Source organism: Caloenas nicobarica, chromosome 9, assembly GCF_036013445.1.
Source record: "Caloenas nicobarica isolate bCalNic1 chromosome 9, bCalNic1.hap1, whole genome shotgun sequence".
NCBI classification, from domain to species: Eukaryota; Metazoa; Chordata; class Aves; order Columbiformes; family Columbidae; genus Caloenas; species Caloenas nicobarica.
This window is the reverse complement of record NC_088253.1, coordinates 9,481,746-9,496,888: the sequence shown is the minus strand read 5'-3', so window position 1 is coordinate 9,496,888 and position 15,143 is coordinate 9,481,746. Positions and strand designations below refer to the sequence as shown.

The 15,143-nt window shown below is 41.5% G+C and overlaps 1 protein-coding gene across 1 annotated transcript in view; it reads right to left on the bottom strand.

Moving 5' to 3' along the window:
* Positions 1-9,719, bottom strand: part of ADAMTS18 (ADAM metallopeptidase with thrombospondin type 1 motif 18) — a 75,883-nt gene extending 66,164 nt beyond the window's left edge. The window contains exons 1-3 of the mRNA XM_065640811.1: positions 9,618-9,719; positions 9,383-9,461; positions 7,237-7,553 (exon numbers count right to left, since the gene is read on the bottom strand). Coding sequence (XP_065496883.1) covers positions 7,237-7,553; positions 9,383-9,461; positions 9,618-9,719 — 498 coding nt within the window. The remainder of the gene's footprint in view (positions 1-7,236; positions 7,554-9,382; positions 9,462-9,617) is intronic.
* Between the last annotated feature and the right edge of the window lie 5,424 nt (positions 9,720-15,143).

The window sequence follows — 15,143 nt, the reverse complement described above, 5'->3', positions numbered from 1 at the left end:
TGGCCTCAGCTTTTATCTTGCCCCCATTCATGTACTGCAAATCTCAAAACCACTGACACTGAGAAAAGTCTTTAGACCTCTGTCCTTCTCTCACTGTTGGCAGTACTGGACAGCAGTCCCATGATCAAACTACCGTCTCTTTTGAATAGTATGAGATATGCTGGGCATCAGAAAGACAAATCCTTCCCTAAAAGTTGCAAACTCAAAAACATTATCTTGAATATTTTGTAGACTTAAAAATAACTGCGACGAACAAAAACTGTAGGTAGCAAAATGACTGAGAGAATTACGGAGCTGGTAACAAACTCCCAGTGACCATCCAGACTGGTTATGTCTGGGCAGCCTATGTTGAATGAAAGTCAAGTTCCCAGCTGAGTACAAGTGTGCAAATCACAAAGCTGTCATCATAATCAGGGCACTGGTTTTGTAGAGAGGCCAAAAGGGGAGTAAGCTGGTGGGGAAGAAAATAAAATTAAAAAATAAAAAATAAAAAATAATTTTAAAAAAATAATTTTTAAAAGGGCAAAAAAAAAGCTTAAGAACAGTTTTGATACCACTGTTTGCCCAAATGAAGTGGACTCTGGCAGGGCCAGGGCACAACCAAAACACTCCTGTGCTTTCCACAGGCACAGAGCTCTAGGAGTGGGCTGCTTGAGCTGGACTCGAACTACAGTTCCACAGACTGTCATTGTGTTTTGGGTAAACAAAAGCTTTTACATCCAGGTCTTCAAACCTGGTATCTTCTTGGTATCTTGAAGTGGAAGAAGAAGGAGAAAAAGACAGAAATAGAACCTTCTTAGGTTAATTATTAGTGACCGAAAGCAGCTATTAGTTATTAGAATCTGCCTCTAAAAAGACAAATATTCTGGCTGTTCAGCAGTTCGCAGCTGTAAAGAAGAGAATATGTTGCATCTTGGCAGCAGAGATGGTATGGTCCAAATGAAAACAGTGGCACTTAAAATAAAAATCCTCATTTACATCAAAGACATCCTGTTATGAAGAGGTCAAGTCTGCACAGACAGGTCATCCTTTCCTGACCCTTATGAGGGCATTTGACTATAAGCATCTCTCTAATGGATGAGGGAAAGTGTGGGAACTAAGCTTTGTGGAAAGACTTTGGTAAAGCAAGAAAAATGCTGATGTTTCAAGTATAGAGTCTACTAATTGCTCTAGAAGTTATGATGAGACTGCTGCTTAACAAGAAACGGCCAGGATGAACTGCCTGTTTACAAATGGACGGCTCCCTGTTTCTGGAACTGCTTTAAGGCTGCAAGCAGCAGTGCTCGCAATGGCCCGAGGTTTGGTCTGAAATGCACCGAACAATTTCAATGCTCTTGCTGCCAGCTGAGCAATAACGGAGCATGCAAAAATGACTGAGAGAACCAGCTCCTGTGGGCACTCCTGCGAGCTGTTCCACGTCCACAGCCCACTGTGTCCAGGCTGATGGAGCCAAAGTGCTCTCAGTGACATAGTACTTCCTCTATATATGTTCAAGGGTTCCAGATTTTTCAATATAAAAATTTGAAGAAATGCAGCCTCTATTACTTTTCCCAGATTATTTCTCCATCATTAATCCTCTTTTCCATTTCTTATCCATCAGGAATCAGCAGGGTCAAAATGCCTGGGATAACAGTGTCTTTGTCTTGCAGAGCTAAAGCCAGAGTTAAACAGAAAGCTTATCAGACAGATATCGAGAAGGGCAATCAATAATCTAATCACGCAATTCATTCTCCATCAGCAGTCAATTTAAGGCTGAGACCAGAAACAGTGTCTTGTATTTGTCTAGCATAATGTAAAATATCTTCAAGAATACAGCTTTCTCCCACTGTCACCTCATTTTCCTGTTAAGATTTTTCTTCATGTCAGATTTACCATATTATAGAGTGAATAATGGCAAAATGTTCATCAAAACAGTAGACAAAATGATGATCCTTTAAAACACAGTTTGTTTTTTTTATAAAGGATGGAGATGTAATGGTGTGTGAAGATAAAGCCAAAGAACTCATGTGCCAGATGCTGTTCCTGTTGTGCTGGTATAATGGCAGAAAATGTAGGATTTGTATATTGACTTGTGGATAGACTAAAAATAGCTTTGAGAATGAGTCAAATCACCAGTTCTCTACTTAGTTTCTCTTCAAGGTCCCACTGGGCCAAATTTTGTCCTATTTTTACAGCTGTAGGTTTCTAAAGGAACCTCACTGCAAACAGCAATTATTTTGTACTTTTACCAGCAGCCTGGCTCACTGAGTTTGATGGGAGCTTGTCTGCATAAGAACCTTGGGATTTGTCTCAACATATTTAATTGGACTTGAAGTGTGAGCTCTAGGAATAAGAGGCTGTTGTTAGTATGAACTTAAATAACGCTAATACAGGGTACAATTAAATGACTACAAAGAATGGGTACATGAGTTGCCTTGCCTGCCTCTTAGGTGGCCAGACTGCATTAAGCAGCTTTAATTTTGTGGCTTCTTTGATACTTTGAGCAAAGTACTGCCCTCAGACATGCACACACAACCTCCATTGAATTAATACATCTCCTGTTTATCTTTCAGTGCTACATCTAACCCTTTCTCCCATCGTAGCCTCCTCCAACAGCTCAGTGAGTGTAACATGATTCACCCTTCCCTCCTCTTTCTTTCCCTTGACTAGACACTAACAAACATATCAGAACTTGAGACAAGAGAAAGAGGCCCTTTATAATGAAAGATTCAGTCACGTATGATGAAAAACAAAGGAGGGCACTAGCTAGTGCATGAAGCTGACTCCACTCTTCCAACTGAGGTACATAAATAAAAGGGAGGGAATGGCCCACGTTCACCGCTGGTGTAAGCAGGTGCAGCCCCTCAGGCCTCCACATTAGTGCATTTGCTTAGGCCTGAATTTGGCATCGACAAGAAAACTGTGGATCATACAGGTTTAAAGGACTCGAACTGTTCTGCAATGTAACAGCAGGAGGGTTCCTTTACGTTGTATGTGCGTTTCTTTCCTCTGGGTACATGTTTTGTACTTGTTATGGACCCTCATCTGCCTCCTCCACCAAATAGCAGTAACATCCCCACAAATGCTATACAATGAACTACTCATTCATTATGTTCACTGTTTTCTATGTTGTGTATTGGGCTATAGTGTAAACTTGTTTGACTTTGCAAGAGAGAGTTCTTGTTCACAAGGGGAATGTGACTTCTGCTTCTAAATGCAGTTATAAATTAGTTTTAAGAATGTCTCTAGAACACAACTGGACCACTGACAACTCAGGAGTTCTCTTGTATTCTGCCCTGATTTACTGTGTGACTGCAAACAACTCACTTTGTACAAGTGATTATGTATAAATTGACCTAATACAAGCAGCACATAAGGAGACAGAATGGAAACAAAAAGTAGCATATAAAGAGATACAAACACCACAGTTTATACACAGACTAGGAATACAGTAGTAAGGCTTTTAGAGACAATCTCATCATGAAAGTGGAGTTAAAGATGGTGACTCTACAACAGATACCTCTTTTTAATGCAGATGAGATGGCACAACATGTGGATGAGAGTGGGCAGGAGGAATGAGGTAGGAATACGGATACAGCCACACTGAGCAAGTTCTAAAAACTATTTCTTATTCCAACAGTAGCCAGCACCATATCCTTCAGCAAAACTGAAAAACCCCTGCATTCTGTGGATTTGGCATAGTCTGCCTCCCAACTACATAGCTAAAGGCAATTTTAAGTAATAATATACTACTAAATAATAATAGTAATAAAAACATATCATTAGAATAAGTAAGAATTAGCTCAAGTTAGGAGTTTGGGAAAAAAATATGAATCTGGGAAGAATGAACAGCTTGAACTGGAGAATGTAAACAGAGGATGAAGCAGTGAGGCAAACCAGTGGCCTAGATATGGCAACTGAGAGAGCACAAGGGACTGAAGGAAGCTCCAAGAAGTCATGTTAGAATAACAGAAGTTTTAATAAAAGTAATACAGAATACCAGTGGAGAAAGAGGTTGGAGATTTTGCTTTAATTTCTATTTGGGTCACATTAAGAAGATAAAAACTAGTTTTGTATTTATTCACATAAATGGCCTCATTGACCCAAAGTTGTAAGAGTTAAAAATTCCCACTCCTGAGAGTGAGAATGTATTAACAAAATATATGAAAATGAAAAAAAATCACCACAATTTCTTTGGAGGGAATGTATCATATTCTTCACAGTTAGGAACACATTTTTCTGAATGTGTACATAGTACATTGGTCTTTGAGCATTTTTGATAAAATGACTGAAAAAAACCTGCGATGTAGAACATAAGCCCGAATTTTAATAAATCTGTCACACTCTTTTATCACTAAGTACAATGCTGCTACTCAATGCCTGATGATGAAACAGACACTTAGGAAGACCTAAACAGGGTTTTTTGCATACAAGTTAATTCCATTAAAAAAATAATAACAAAAAAAAAATCACAACTTTCTTGCTGCATAACAGATGCTCCAGCAAGTAAAGGATGCTGACTGAAGCTGGAAAGGCAGGAGACAGAAGAAAGCAAGTTTTCTGTTGAAAATCAAAGCACCTAAAAACTTGGATGATGAAAAGGCAAGAGACACTATTCATAGTAAACTTGTACACATTCTCCTAAAATGCTAACTTAATGTATTAGATTGCTTATTCAGATAAAGAGCATAGATCCAGTTTTGCCTTCTGACACATCAAGAAAATTATGTTGACTGATTAAAACATCTGCTCTCAAATGAACAAATTAGCATAAAAATGTGGGGCCTTACTGTCAACTAAGCTATTAAAACATGACTAAGATACACACATCTCTTAATAGATCTATACCAAAGCAACAAATTCTTGCTCCTTTCCAGTGTTAAGGTCATCCTGCCTAACAAACCATTTCACATAGACTCTCTCAAAAGTCTGCTCTGCAGGCAGTGGCAGATAACAGACAGCTGAATGACTGAATACTCTAGGTCATCCAAAAAATTAGATCAAAGAGTCCCTGTAGTCTATTGAAATGCAATTGCTTCCAAATCACATTGTGGTGTTCCAGGCTTGAAAGAATGGGTCACTGCAGTTTTGTTGTAGAGAAGCTATTGCTAATGAAAGGAACAATGGAAAGATTAGTGCTACCAACCATATAGAAGAAACACCACTTTCGGTTTAATTGCAGTGAACAAAGCAAATAGGAAAGAAGGGTAACCAAGTGACAAAAGCAGTTGGTGCAAAGAGGATATAGAAGCTATTCACAAGGCTCTCTTGATGAGAGCACAGCATCCAGACTTAACATATGATTACTGAATTTGGATCACAGTAAAAAATGACGTAGTTGTTGTTGTAGACAGCTGACGACACATTTTTAAGAAGGTAGCCTTGCAAACTGAAAGACTAAGAATCCTCTTCATAATTTGCTTGTGATTCATTACGTGCACTGAAATTAATAAATGGATAGGAAGAAAGGAACAATTATACTTCGTGATATCTGCTCTGGAGGAGATTATTATAAGTAAAGGTTTACTTCATTTGCCAGTTTAAAATAACAATTTAAGGTGAAATCTACTGAAACTTGGAACTGATTGAAGAGAAAGAAATTCAAATTGGTGACAATCTTAGTAGTGAAGAAGGTTCTGCCATAATAAATTTGTTCATGCCAAAATATTTATTCTCTTTTGATCAGTTTCTGTATCTTTTCCAAGTGAAGTTTACCAGTCATAACAACCTCTATGTCGAGACAGAGGTAAAAGATCCATTTCAGCCTCAGTTAAGATCACCACATTCTGCTTTTCTGTGACCTGAGGCAGACTTGAACCTTCCTTCTCTGGACAAGACCTGACAAGCCCAGCTTCACTTAGCTCAGAAAGCATGTCAAAAACCAAACAGGGGAGCTCACCCAAACTGTAACTGTTGTGTGTATAGGTAGAGCACTTCTCTTAGAGGAAAAGACAAACACCACAATCAATGAAAACAGTTGGTTTTCTGGTTTTGTTTTCTGAATAAATACGGTAAAAGCTAGCAGTTGTGAAGTGAACCTTCCACAGAAACAACTAAGCACATCCAATATTAACAGTTCAGCACTACAAACACAACAACAAACTTCATTCCAGTTCCTGGCACCCGGTCCAAAGTCACATTTGCAACTGCTCAAATGAACTATAAGACACTAACTCCTCTAACTTGCTAAGGAAAAAAGAAATAGAGCATTCAAAATATAAGCCAGACTACTTAACAGCTTTTCCTAATGAGCCACCCTCTTCTCAAGTCACTGATTAGTATTTCAAAGGAAACACTGGGTGTCTCAAGTGCTACTTTTTTGGTCCCATCACAAAGTTTAATAGCCCTTATGGACAAGTACCTTTGCAAAACAGATTTTGAGAGGGCAACCCAACATATCCTCTGGACCTCAGCCACGAAGCATACAGATAAATAGCGTCATATACTTAACACTTAAGTATCACTGCTTTAATCTGCATCCATAGGAGGTTGCTTTGCAATTGCAAGGGCTTAAGCCTAAAAATCATCAATAACTACTAATTCTGTAGATGATTTAGTAAAGACTTCTCTGCAGGCAATGAGCACTGTCAAATGTATTTTGAAAAAAATCATTTGCGAGTGATAATTTTTCATGAACTTGGATAACAGCCAAATGGAAAACATGCAATGATAATATTTAAAACATTCATAAGAGATCAACTAATCAAAACTTATAAACCCAAATAAGGCCGGAATTGTCAAAGAAATCTAAGGGAAATTGGTTCAGAACTCCTGCTGAGTTAGGAAATTCACCCTTCCTTAAAGAAGTTGACAAACCCAGGTATAATATTTTTTTTTCCTCATAAGCTTATGGATTGATCTTTTTTTTTTTCCTTTATTCATAGAAGTTCACAAAGGCAGGATGAACGTTTACTTAAGAGCAAGCAAAAAATGTATAAACTATCACGAACTATAACAAATGAAAATTGCTATGGGATAATTACTAGGGCTACCAGCCAGTCTTCTGGATTTTTTCCTGAAAGACTACAATCAAAAAATACAAAGGGTGTGACGCAGTTCATTGGCTAAAACTAAACCGCTTCTGTTAAACGCAACAACAACTAGCAGTACCGGGGCAGGGGAAAGAAAAAAAAAAAAAAAAAAAAAATCACCAAATGGTGCATGGTATCTTGAATATTATATAAATTACATACCTTCAGCTACTATTTCACATACAAAAATACTTCGAATGCTGATTTGTTGTAAATAAACACTTACCAAGCCTACACATGTAGATATTGCTACTGAAGAGGTGCTATCATTCCTTATAAATCCCTGGTAGAAACACTGCTCAATTTCATGTTCCTGAGAATTTGAGACTCCATCTTTCCCAAGTACCTGGACAATAAGACTGTTGCTTAAAATGGTTGAAGGTTTAAGTTCTAAGTGAAGTTCCTGTCCAAATGCTGAAAATTTGTAGTGCAAGGAACTCTTTGAACTCTGAGTTGATCTCTTTCTCCTAGTACTGTGCAAAACATCATGTGAAATGTATGATCCACTGGAATCCACTTTGACAGGTGTCACAAATACATAATCTGTAAGGATAAAAAATTAGCTATCAGTTTTTGTATCCAAAAAATAAGGTAAGCGTCATTCTAACACAGTAAGCATCAGGCTCTCACTATGGCATGAAACATTCCCTCATTTAGGGGACAGCCTGAAAGCCCCGCAGGCCATGTGTGTATAGGCTGACTGCATGAATTCACCCCTGTAAGTCACACAGGCTCTTAAACAGTGTTTGTTTCCTTTCTGCCCCACTGAGAGGCACAGACTAACTAGCATAGCTGTGAACATTCCCACAATCGCTCTTCTGAAGACGTTTGTCATCGCCAGCAGATCTGTAGATTTTTTCCCCTCCCCCTGTATTAATTGCTGCCAAACGTGAAGGCCGCTCTGGTCGGAGAGTTTTTTTCCTTCTTAAGAATGCAGCAAATATTATATCACTGTAGGGGTAACCATGACTGAGACTTCATAGAACTGTACCACTTGTTCAAATGGATTAAAGGATTAATTTATTAATGCCTTAACTGAGACCTCATCTCTTTGTAGTGACTTGATTAGACCAGGTTTCAAATTGTAACTGACCTTCAGCAGAAAGAGATTACATCCTACCTAATAACCTTTAGTCAGCCATTGCTAATTGCATGTCAAAGAAGTTTATTGTTTTGGATAAAATATGTGAAAAATTACAAAACTATTTGTGAGAAGACTAAGATTGACTCACAACCACCTAAAAAAGGAAAAAATAGAGGCCATGATTCTGCTGGCTGTATAAGCAGGTGCCTAGATTGAAATACATTACCAATGCTGTTGATCCAGCCCTACAGGGATTACTTGTATCCTGGAAGCTGGGTATGAATTTTAGCTGTTTGCTGAACTAGAACCTTTGCACCTATTCCTGGTTATATGAGTAATTACGCTGAATAACTGCCTCCCAACCCCATTTCATTTTTGAGCCGTATTCTTCTGTGAACACTTAAACATGTCCATGCATTTGACAGTAAAACAATGCATTTCTCTTCCTAAATTGAAATGACATAATTAAAAAGAAGAAAAGCCCTTCCTCCTTGTGTTGTAACAGATGTTGCAAATACTATCAATCTCTTTGCCTGAATAGGCTTTATTTGACACACATTAAGCTGAAAACATAACCAGTGATAGGTTGTTTTTCCTTAGACAGTGGAAACAATACATCAAGAGCTTTCACTTTCCTCAAGTGATGTTAATCAACGGCAGAAGTTGAGGACGCTAAGCAGGCTGGTGGCCAAAAAATGCAAACAGCTGCTGGAGAGAGGGAATCCCCTAGTGAGCAGACAGGGTGCGAGAGGGTTTTCCTTTCTGCACCCTGGTGTGGTTCTCTATTGTACTTTGTTTCCACTCGCACCCAATAAAAAGCATATACTGCACTTCAAACTTCCCAAAGTCATCAGCATTCAAGTGTTAGTCTCTGCAACCTGGGAACAAACAGCTCCTGAGCTCTCCTTGCTCTCTGGGTTTGTTTTCCCTTAGCCTGCATTGCACGGCTTCTTCCGCTCTCCCACCCAAGTCTTTTCACTACTTTAGTCTCATTAACAGACACATGAGGTTTTGTTGTTGTGGCTACATGCACATTCATCTTTCTAATCACTCGGGTAAATGAGGATGAATTCACCATCTCATTCATTTGGTTTGCTGTTACACACAGGGCTTAACAAGTTAATCTCTGCTCATGGTTAGCTATTTTACAGCACCCAACTTGCTTTCACTTCATGTTCCCCAAACACTGTGGTTTCTTCCCTTTAAATGTTCAGTCCACCAAAACAGACAAACAAAAAGCATCCATGCAAACGTTCATATACACAGACACAGAAAGAGCTATACAAACCATGATTCAATTCACTGATGGTGTCACTGGTTAAAGCTGCTGCATGAGACATGCAACAGAGGCAGCACAGCTGAAGGGTCTGCAAAAAAAAAAAAAAAAAAAAAGAGAGAGAAAAGGAGTATTGGGCGAGATTTACTTGACAATGGAAGGCAGAAAGACAAGGCACCAGAAACCGTGCAGTAACCTGGTATGAAAGTACACTAGGTGACTGCAAAAGAAAGTGCTCTCGACCTGCCTTTACAGCGCTTCCAAGCCACGGGAAGGTCGGGAATTGCATGGAGCTGCCGCTGAGAATCGCAACAGGTAAAGTCCAGACGACAAGCAGGAGACAGTCCATGTTCCGCCGTGCACCTGGTGTGCTACCTGCTCCCCGAAGCGTGCGGCAGGCGAGCCCGGATCCCCTGCATGGTCACCTGGGCTCTGCCCCGCAGCGGCTCCGCCGGCCGGCCCGCAGCGCCGCACCCCCGCCGTGCGCGGCGGCGGAGCCCATGGAGCGGCGCCCAGGTGAGCGCGCCCTCGCCGCCGCCGGCGCGCACGCTTTAAGCCGCCGCCGCCGCCGCCGCCGCCGCGGGGCAGCGCTGCCTCCGGCGCCGCGTCTCGGCGCGGCCGCCGCCCGGGGGGCGACGCGGAGCGGAGCGGGCGGGACCAATGGGGAGGCGGTGGGGCCGGGCCGGGGCCGGGACTCGCGGGCGCAGGCGGGGAGGCACCTGGGAAACCGGGGGGCGTGCGGCCCCCCCGGCCCGCGGGGGAAGCGGAGAAGCGGCCCGGCTGAGCAAAGACAGCGGCGGTGCCGGCACACCTGTGGGGATCTGCAGAGAGATGGGGGGACCTTCCCTGGGGCAAGAGAAGCGCAAAAACGGGGGGCCACCACACAGGGCTTAGTCAAAAGGACCAGAGTTTTCGGGAGGATGCTGGGAGGAGGAGTGGAGTCCTGTATCAGCCATCCAGCTCCCAAAACGCCACTCACTTGGCGAGAATATGCTGTTACTTTCTACTATTTTTAAAGGTAGCTTCATGGGAAAATAAACAAACAAACAAACCAACCAAAGATGGGGTTGCCTGGGAAGAAAATACAGCTGTGGTAGCCAAGACCACTTACTGAATACTGAACACTGATGTCCACAAAAGAGCCGCCTTTCACATATACTTTTAAACGTATTGAGCCCAATGCAGGATCAGGTTCTGGTCTCAGTCTGTTATACTGGGTTACACTTTCCCTTCTACAGAAAACTTCAGTAAAGGATCAAAGATCTAAATAATCTGTAAGGAAACTTAAGTATTGAAGTGAATGGGAGCAGCCCAGGTTGGAAATCGATACAGAACTTGTTTCTGAATGGTTTTGGCTGCACTTGGAGAAGTGTCCCTCACCTCATGATCTCCCCTTTGTGCTAGACAGTTTTCCAGTACGTGTCTCAGTCCAAACTCACTCAAAACCTTCCTTGTCCCAGCGCCACACCATGAAAATAAACAGTAGCTGTGTCAATGGAAGGTGCCTTGCTGCTCTGGCTGGCACACAGGCTGGGGAGCCCCACGGAAGCCGAGGTGAGCTGGAGGTCATTGCCTCTATCTACCTCCTTCACCAGAGTTTTGTAGTAACTACTTTGGGGCAGTGGATTAGACAGATCAGAGATATTCTCCCTTCTAAAGCATTTCCTGTCTTTAAACATTAAATAAGTTTCCAGGTGTGGAATTTCTCCTTCACCTCTCTATTTCCCAGTGGGTTTCACATTATCACCTTGCTGAATATATCATGATAAACTTTCAAGATCTTTTTGTAATAGTGTACCTCTCACCGCCCACTGAGTATATTCCAATGAAATAGCTGGGTACAGATTTGTGATGGTCCCAGTGGAGCAGAACGCATAAAACATGCTGTGCATTGCTGATAATAAGAGAAAAATATACAATTACTGGGCTGTCATTTTATTATCGGCCCTCAACACCCTGAACAGACTTGACTGTTTTCAGTAGATGACCTGACTGTGAAGACTGACATTTTATTTACTGTGAGGGGAGGGAAATAAATACAGTTCTCTAGCAATTGCAAGAATTGTTTAAGAAAGAAAAAGAAAACTTTCGCCATAAGCCTAGCACTACTGAAGGGAGTTTAGCTCTTGATTTCTGTGGAGTTAAGATTTCACCCTGGAGATTTATAGTTTCTGAGTACGATAAAAGAAGAAGAAAAAAAAACGTGATGCTTCTTTGCGTGACTATAAATGACATGCATCCAAATTTGAGTTGGCATTAGCCAGGGCATCCCAACCTTCCTAGGCCTCTAGGCAGCAACACTGACCAGTCAACATGCTCAGACAATATCATACTTTGCTCCCAGAGACAGTCAAGATCCCAGCAGTGATGGTCATAAACATCAGAGAATCCTGCAGGCAGCTCATTACCATGTGCAAACATAGTTACCATGCAAAACATTACAGAAATAAAGCTCCGCAGTCCGCAGTATAGTAAACAATGCAGGGAGGCCTTTTCCTCCCCCCACTCCCTAGCAATTCCCACCTCAGATGACCAGCAAGCATATATTCCTTCAGACATAAACGTTACCATACTGCAGTCTGTTACTGGACTATTCTCTGTTCTCCCTAAGCTGTCAGGTTGGATGTCGCTACCACTTTTTGATGCTGATCAGTTTTGTCATGTTTTCAGTACACCTTTTTCTTCCCCTACTTGTTTGTATCCACCTGTTTTAAGTGTGTTCCACCTACATGAGAAACTGCTCCATTACCGGTGAATACAAGAAAGTGTGAGAACTCAGCAGAAGCTTGTCACCCTTAAGCAGCATTGCACTACAGATAACAATACCCTTCCTGGGGAGGGATCTCCAATGTAAGGAGATCACTGACGACGTACCATGACTCATGAAGTCAGGATTTCTTTTGTATCTGCAAGAGAAAGTCGGGGTTTGATGCTCTGTACCAGCAGCAAGCTTCACTTTCATCACCACACCAAGGCTCACAAGAGCATAGCCTGAGTTTCACCAGTTTCATCCACCTGCTCTAGACAGATCACACCTGCATGCAATGTGTCCATCGTCTTGATGTCTACATGCAAAGACATTGGATGTTCTTATCTCTTTGTGTTTATCCTCATGAAGATGTTTCACTCTCGTGAAGCACAGAAGTCCTTTGCCTTCATTTATAGTGAGTGGTGATTAACCACATGCTGGGTGAAACTCATTGAGGAGAAGTCTTCATGGAAATCCTTTTACAAATGAAAATGCCCATTTTTAGAATGAGCTGGTAGTTTTCAAAACCCATCAAGTTCATCTTTGTTCCAAGAGGCTCCAAAGTGAAATTATTCTACAATGCTGGTTATGCTCCATACATACCACAACTGCTAAGGCAGCTTTTCTTTAGCATGGTATTAGTCATTCAGTGATCTCAAGGCATTTTGTTAATTTATATAATTTGTCTAAATTGTTCAGCAACTGTTACTCAGTTGTAGCAGGACAAAACCTCTAGCTGAAGAAAATATGAGCAAGTGGAAAATGAACTTGTGGAAGGGTTCATATAGATTAAGTGCAGTTGCAGTTCATCTGTTATCAAATGACATTTGCATGGAGATGCGTACGTTATCTAAACCCACTCAATATCATACAGTTTAGGATGAGGCCAAATCCTTTCAGCTGGCATAAATGATCACAGCTCCTCTATCTGGCTGAGTTACAGAACCTGAGAAGATCATCTACTGTGTCCTTCCTGCCAGAAAGATCCCTTGTTCAGAAAGGAGATGGGGAACAAAGAGCATTTGTGACTTACCTCCCTACCACAGGGAGCACCTCACACGTGGTACAGGGGCACGGCTGGAACACAACACATCCTAACGGACTGATGCTCTGAGGACACCAGTCAGCTTCCCCTCCAGCTGGAACAGCATGAGCACTTGCTCTTACTTCCATGGAGTAGGTTTATAAAGCACCAGACTGTATTGTAATGCCCAGTAACAGCAAATCTACTCCTACACCATAACCTTCCCTCCTCCCCAAATTTTAAAAGGCTACTCTCACAAAAAGAAGTGATGAGGACTTCCTTGTTTACTTCCAGAAAATCTGCAGCTGACTACAGTATCCTCAGGAATGGAAAATGCCAGTCTAGTGCGTTCCCAAAAGCACTTTTTTGCATTTCTAACCAGTGTTCAGTTTATAATATGAGCTACTGTAATGAAGTTGCTTTTGCACGATAGCTAATCACATTCTTCAGTGACACATGGCATGGCCTATAGCATGCCACTGGTTATTCTGTTTATGGGCAACTATGTTTCAGATGACATAAAAACTGTATAAGTAACAAAATCATCTACTGGTTGACTTAGCGTGGTTCCTCCATTAATTCGTGTTGCTTAAGGGCCTAAAAGTTCACGGAATAAAATTCCAGTGTCTCACCAGTTTCTGTATTAAATTCTGCTTTCTGCAGAATCCTCAAAACGTGGTGTTAGGACTGAAGTTATTTCCTCAAATAGTCTCTAAATCCACAGTTTTCAGTTTGCATCCTGTAAATTCTGGCAAACTCCATGTAATAAAGAGTAATCTCTGTGGAATAGGTTTTCACCACCGTTTACAGTAATATTTTCTGTCAATAAGCCCCTAAATTCATTTCACATCGCTTTTTAATCACAGCCACTGGGAAAGAAGCTTGATCCAGCATTCCTGCTGTACCCGAACTCCCAACGAAATCAAAGAAACAATGTTTACATTTTTTCCTCACCCAATTTGCACGTAGCACTGGGCTGTTATAGTCCCAAATAAATGCTTTTGATTACAAATATTAAACGCAATTTTCTGCTTACATGCATTTCTCTGTATTGCACAGCATGTCCATCCTAATTTGATTAGTTCTACACATTTATTTGTGCTAGCTGGACATCCTACTTTCTGGCATGGAATATGAAGTTCCAGCTATCCTGCTGACTTGTTACCATTGTACTTGCTCTGTCCTGCTACACAAGAGATTTGGGCTCAGGAGCGGAACTAAAGCCACCTCCACGCTGGGTGCTTGCGGCTGACACACAGCAACTTCACAGAGCAATGTTCTGCATTTCTCTTGCAGTCAGTGCTGTGGGCTAATGCTTAGATTGGAGAGGAGATTAACCGACTTGCATTTCTGGAGTCACCAGCAGTTTTTAAAAGGGGGAGGGGAGACCAAGGAAGCAAGAAAGTCAGCCTAAGAACTCCACAAATAGCGTTCATTTGGCCTGGATCCAAATGTCACAAGTTGCTGCCACGGTGTCCTGACACACTCGGTGGCTGGAAAGTGAACAGGTGGAAGCTGCAGCTCAGTACATGGGGGCTCTGTCACACACTCAGACCAAAATCAAATGAAAATGTCCATCACTAATAGAAGAGAAATAATAGCTGTCATTGTGGGTGGCCCGGCTCAGGCTTTGCAAGCACTACATTTTAGAAGAGTTTTCCTGGAAACTTGCCAAGTGTAATTAAAGCACAGGTACCTCCAAACTCACAGAACTCTAATAAAAACAATTATGCAGTTTATAATGTTGTGCACGTGCCAAAATTTGTATTTATACAATGGATCAAAAATGGCACGGGAGAAACCGTGCAGTCCAGCAGGTTCAAAGATCCACTTTGAAAATGCTTTTTAGAAATACCGATTTGCACTACACCCGGAAGGCTGTGCAGCCTACAGAGTCACAAAGACATATTTAAAACCCCTGTGAATTATTTCTAAGACACCAGTATTGGTTTCAGACATACTTTGGCATCACGTGCAGGAAGGAAAGCCCAGTCTCTGTT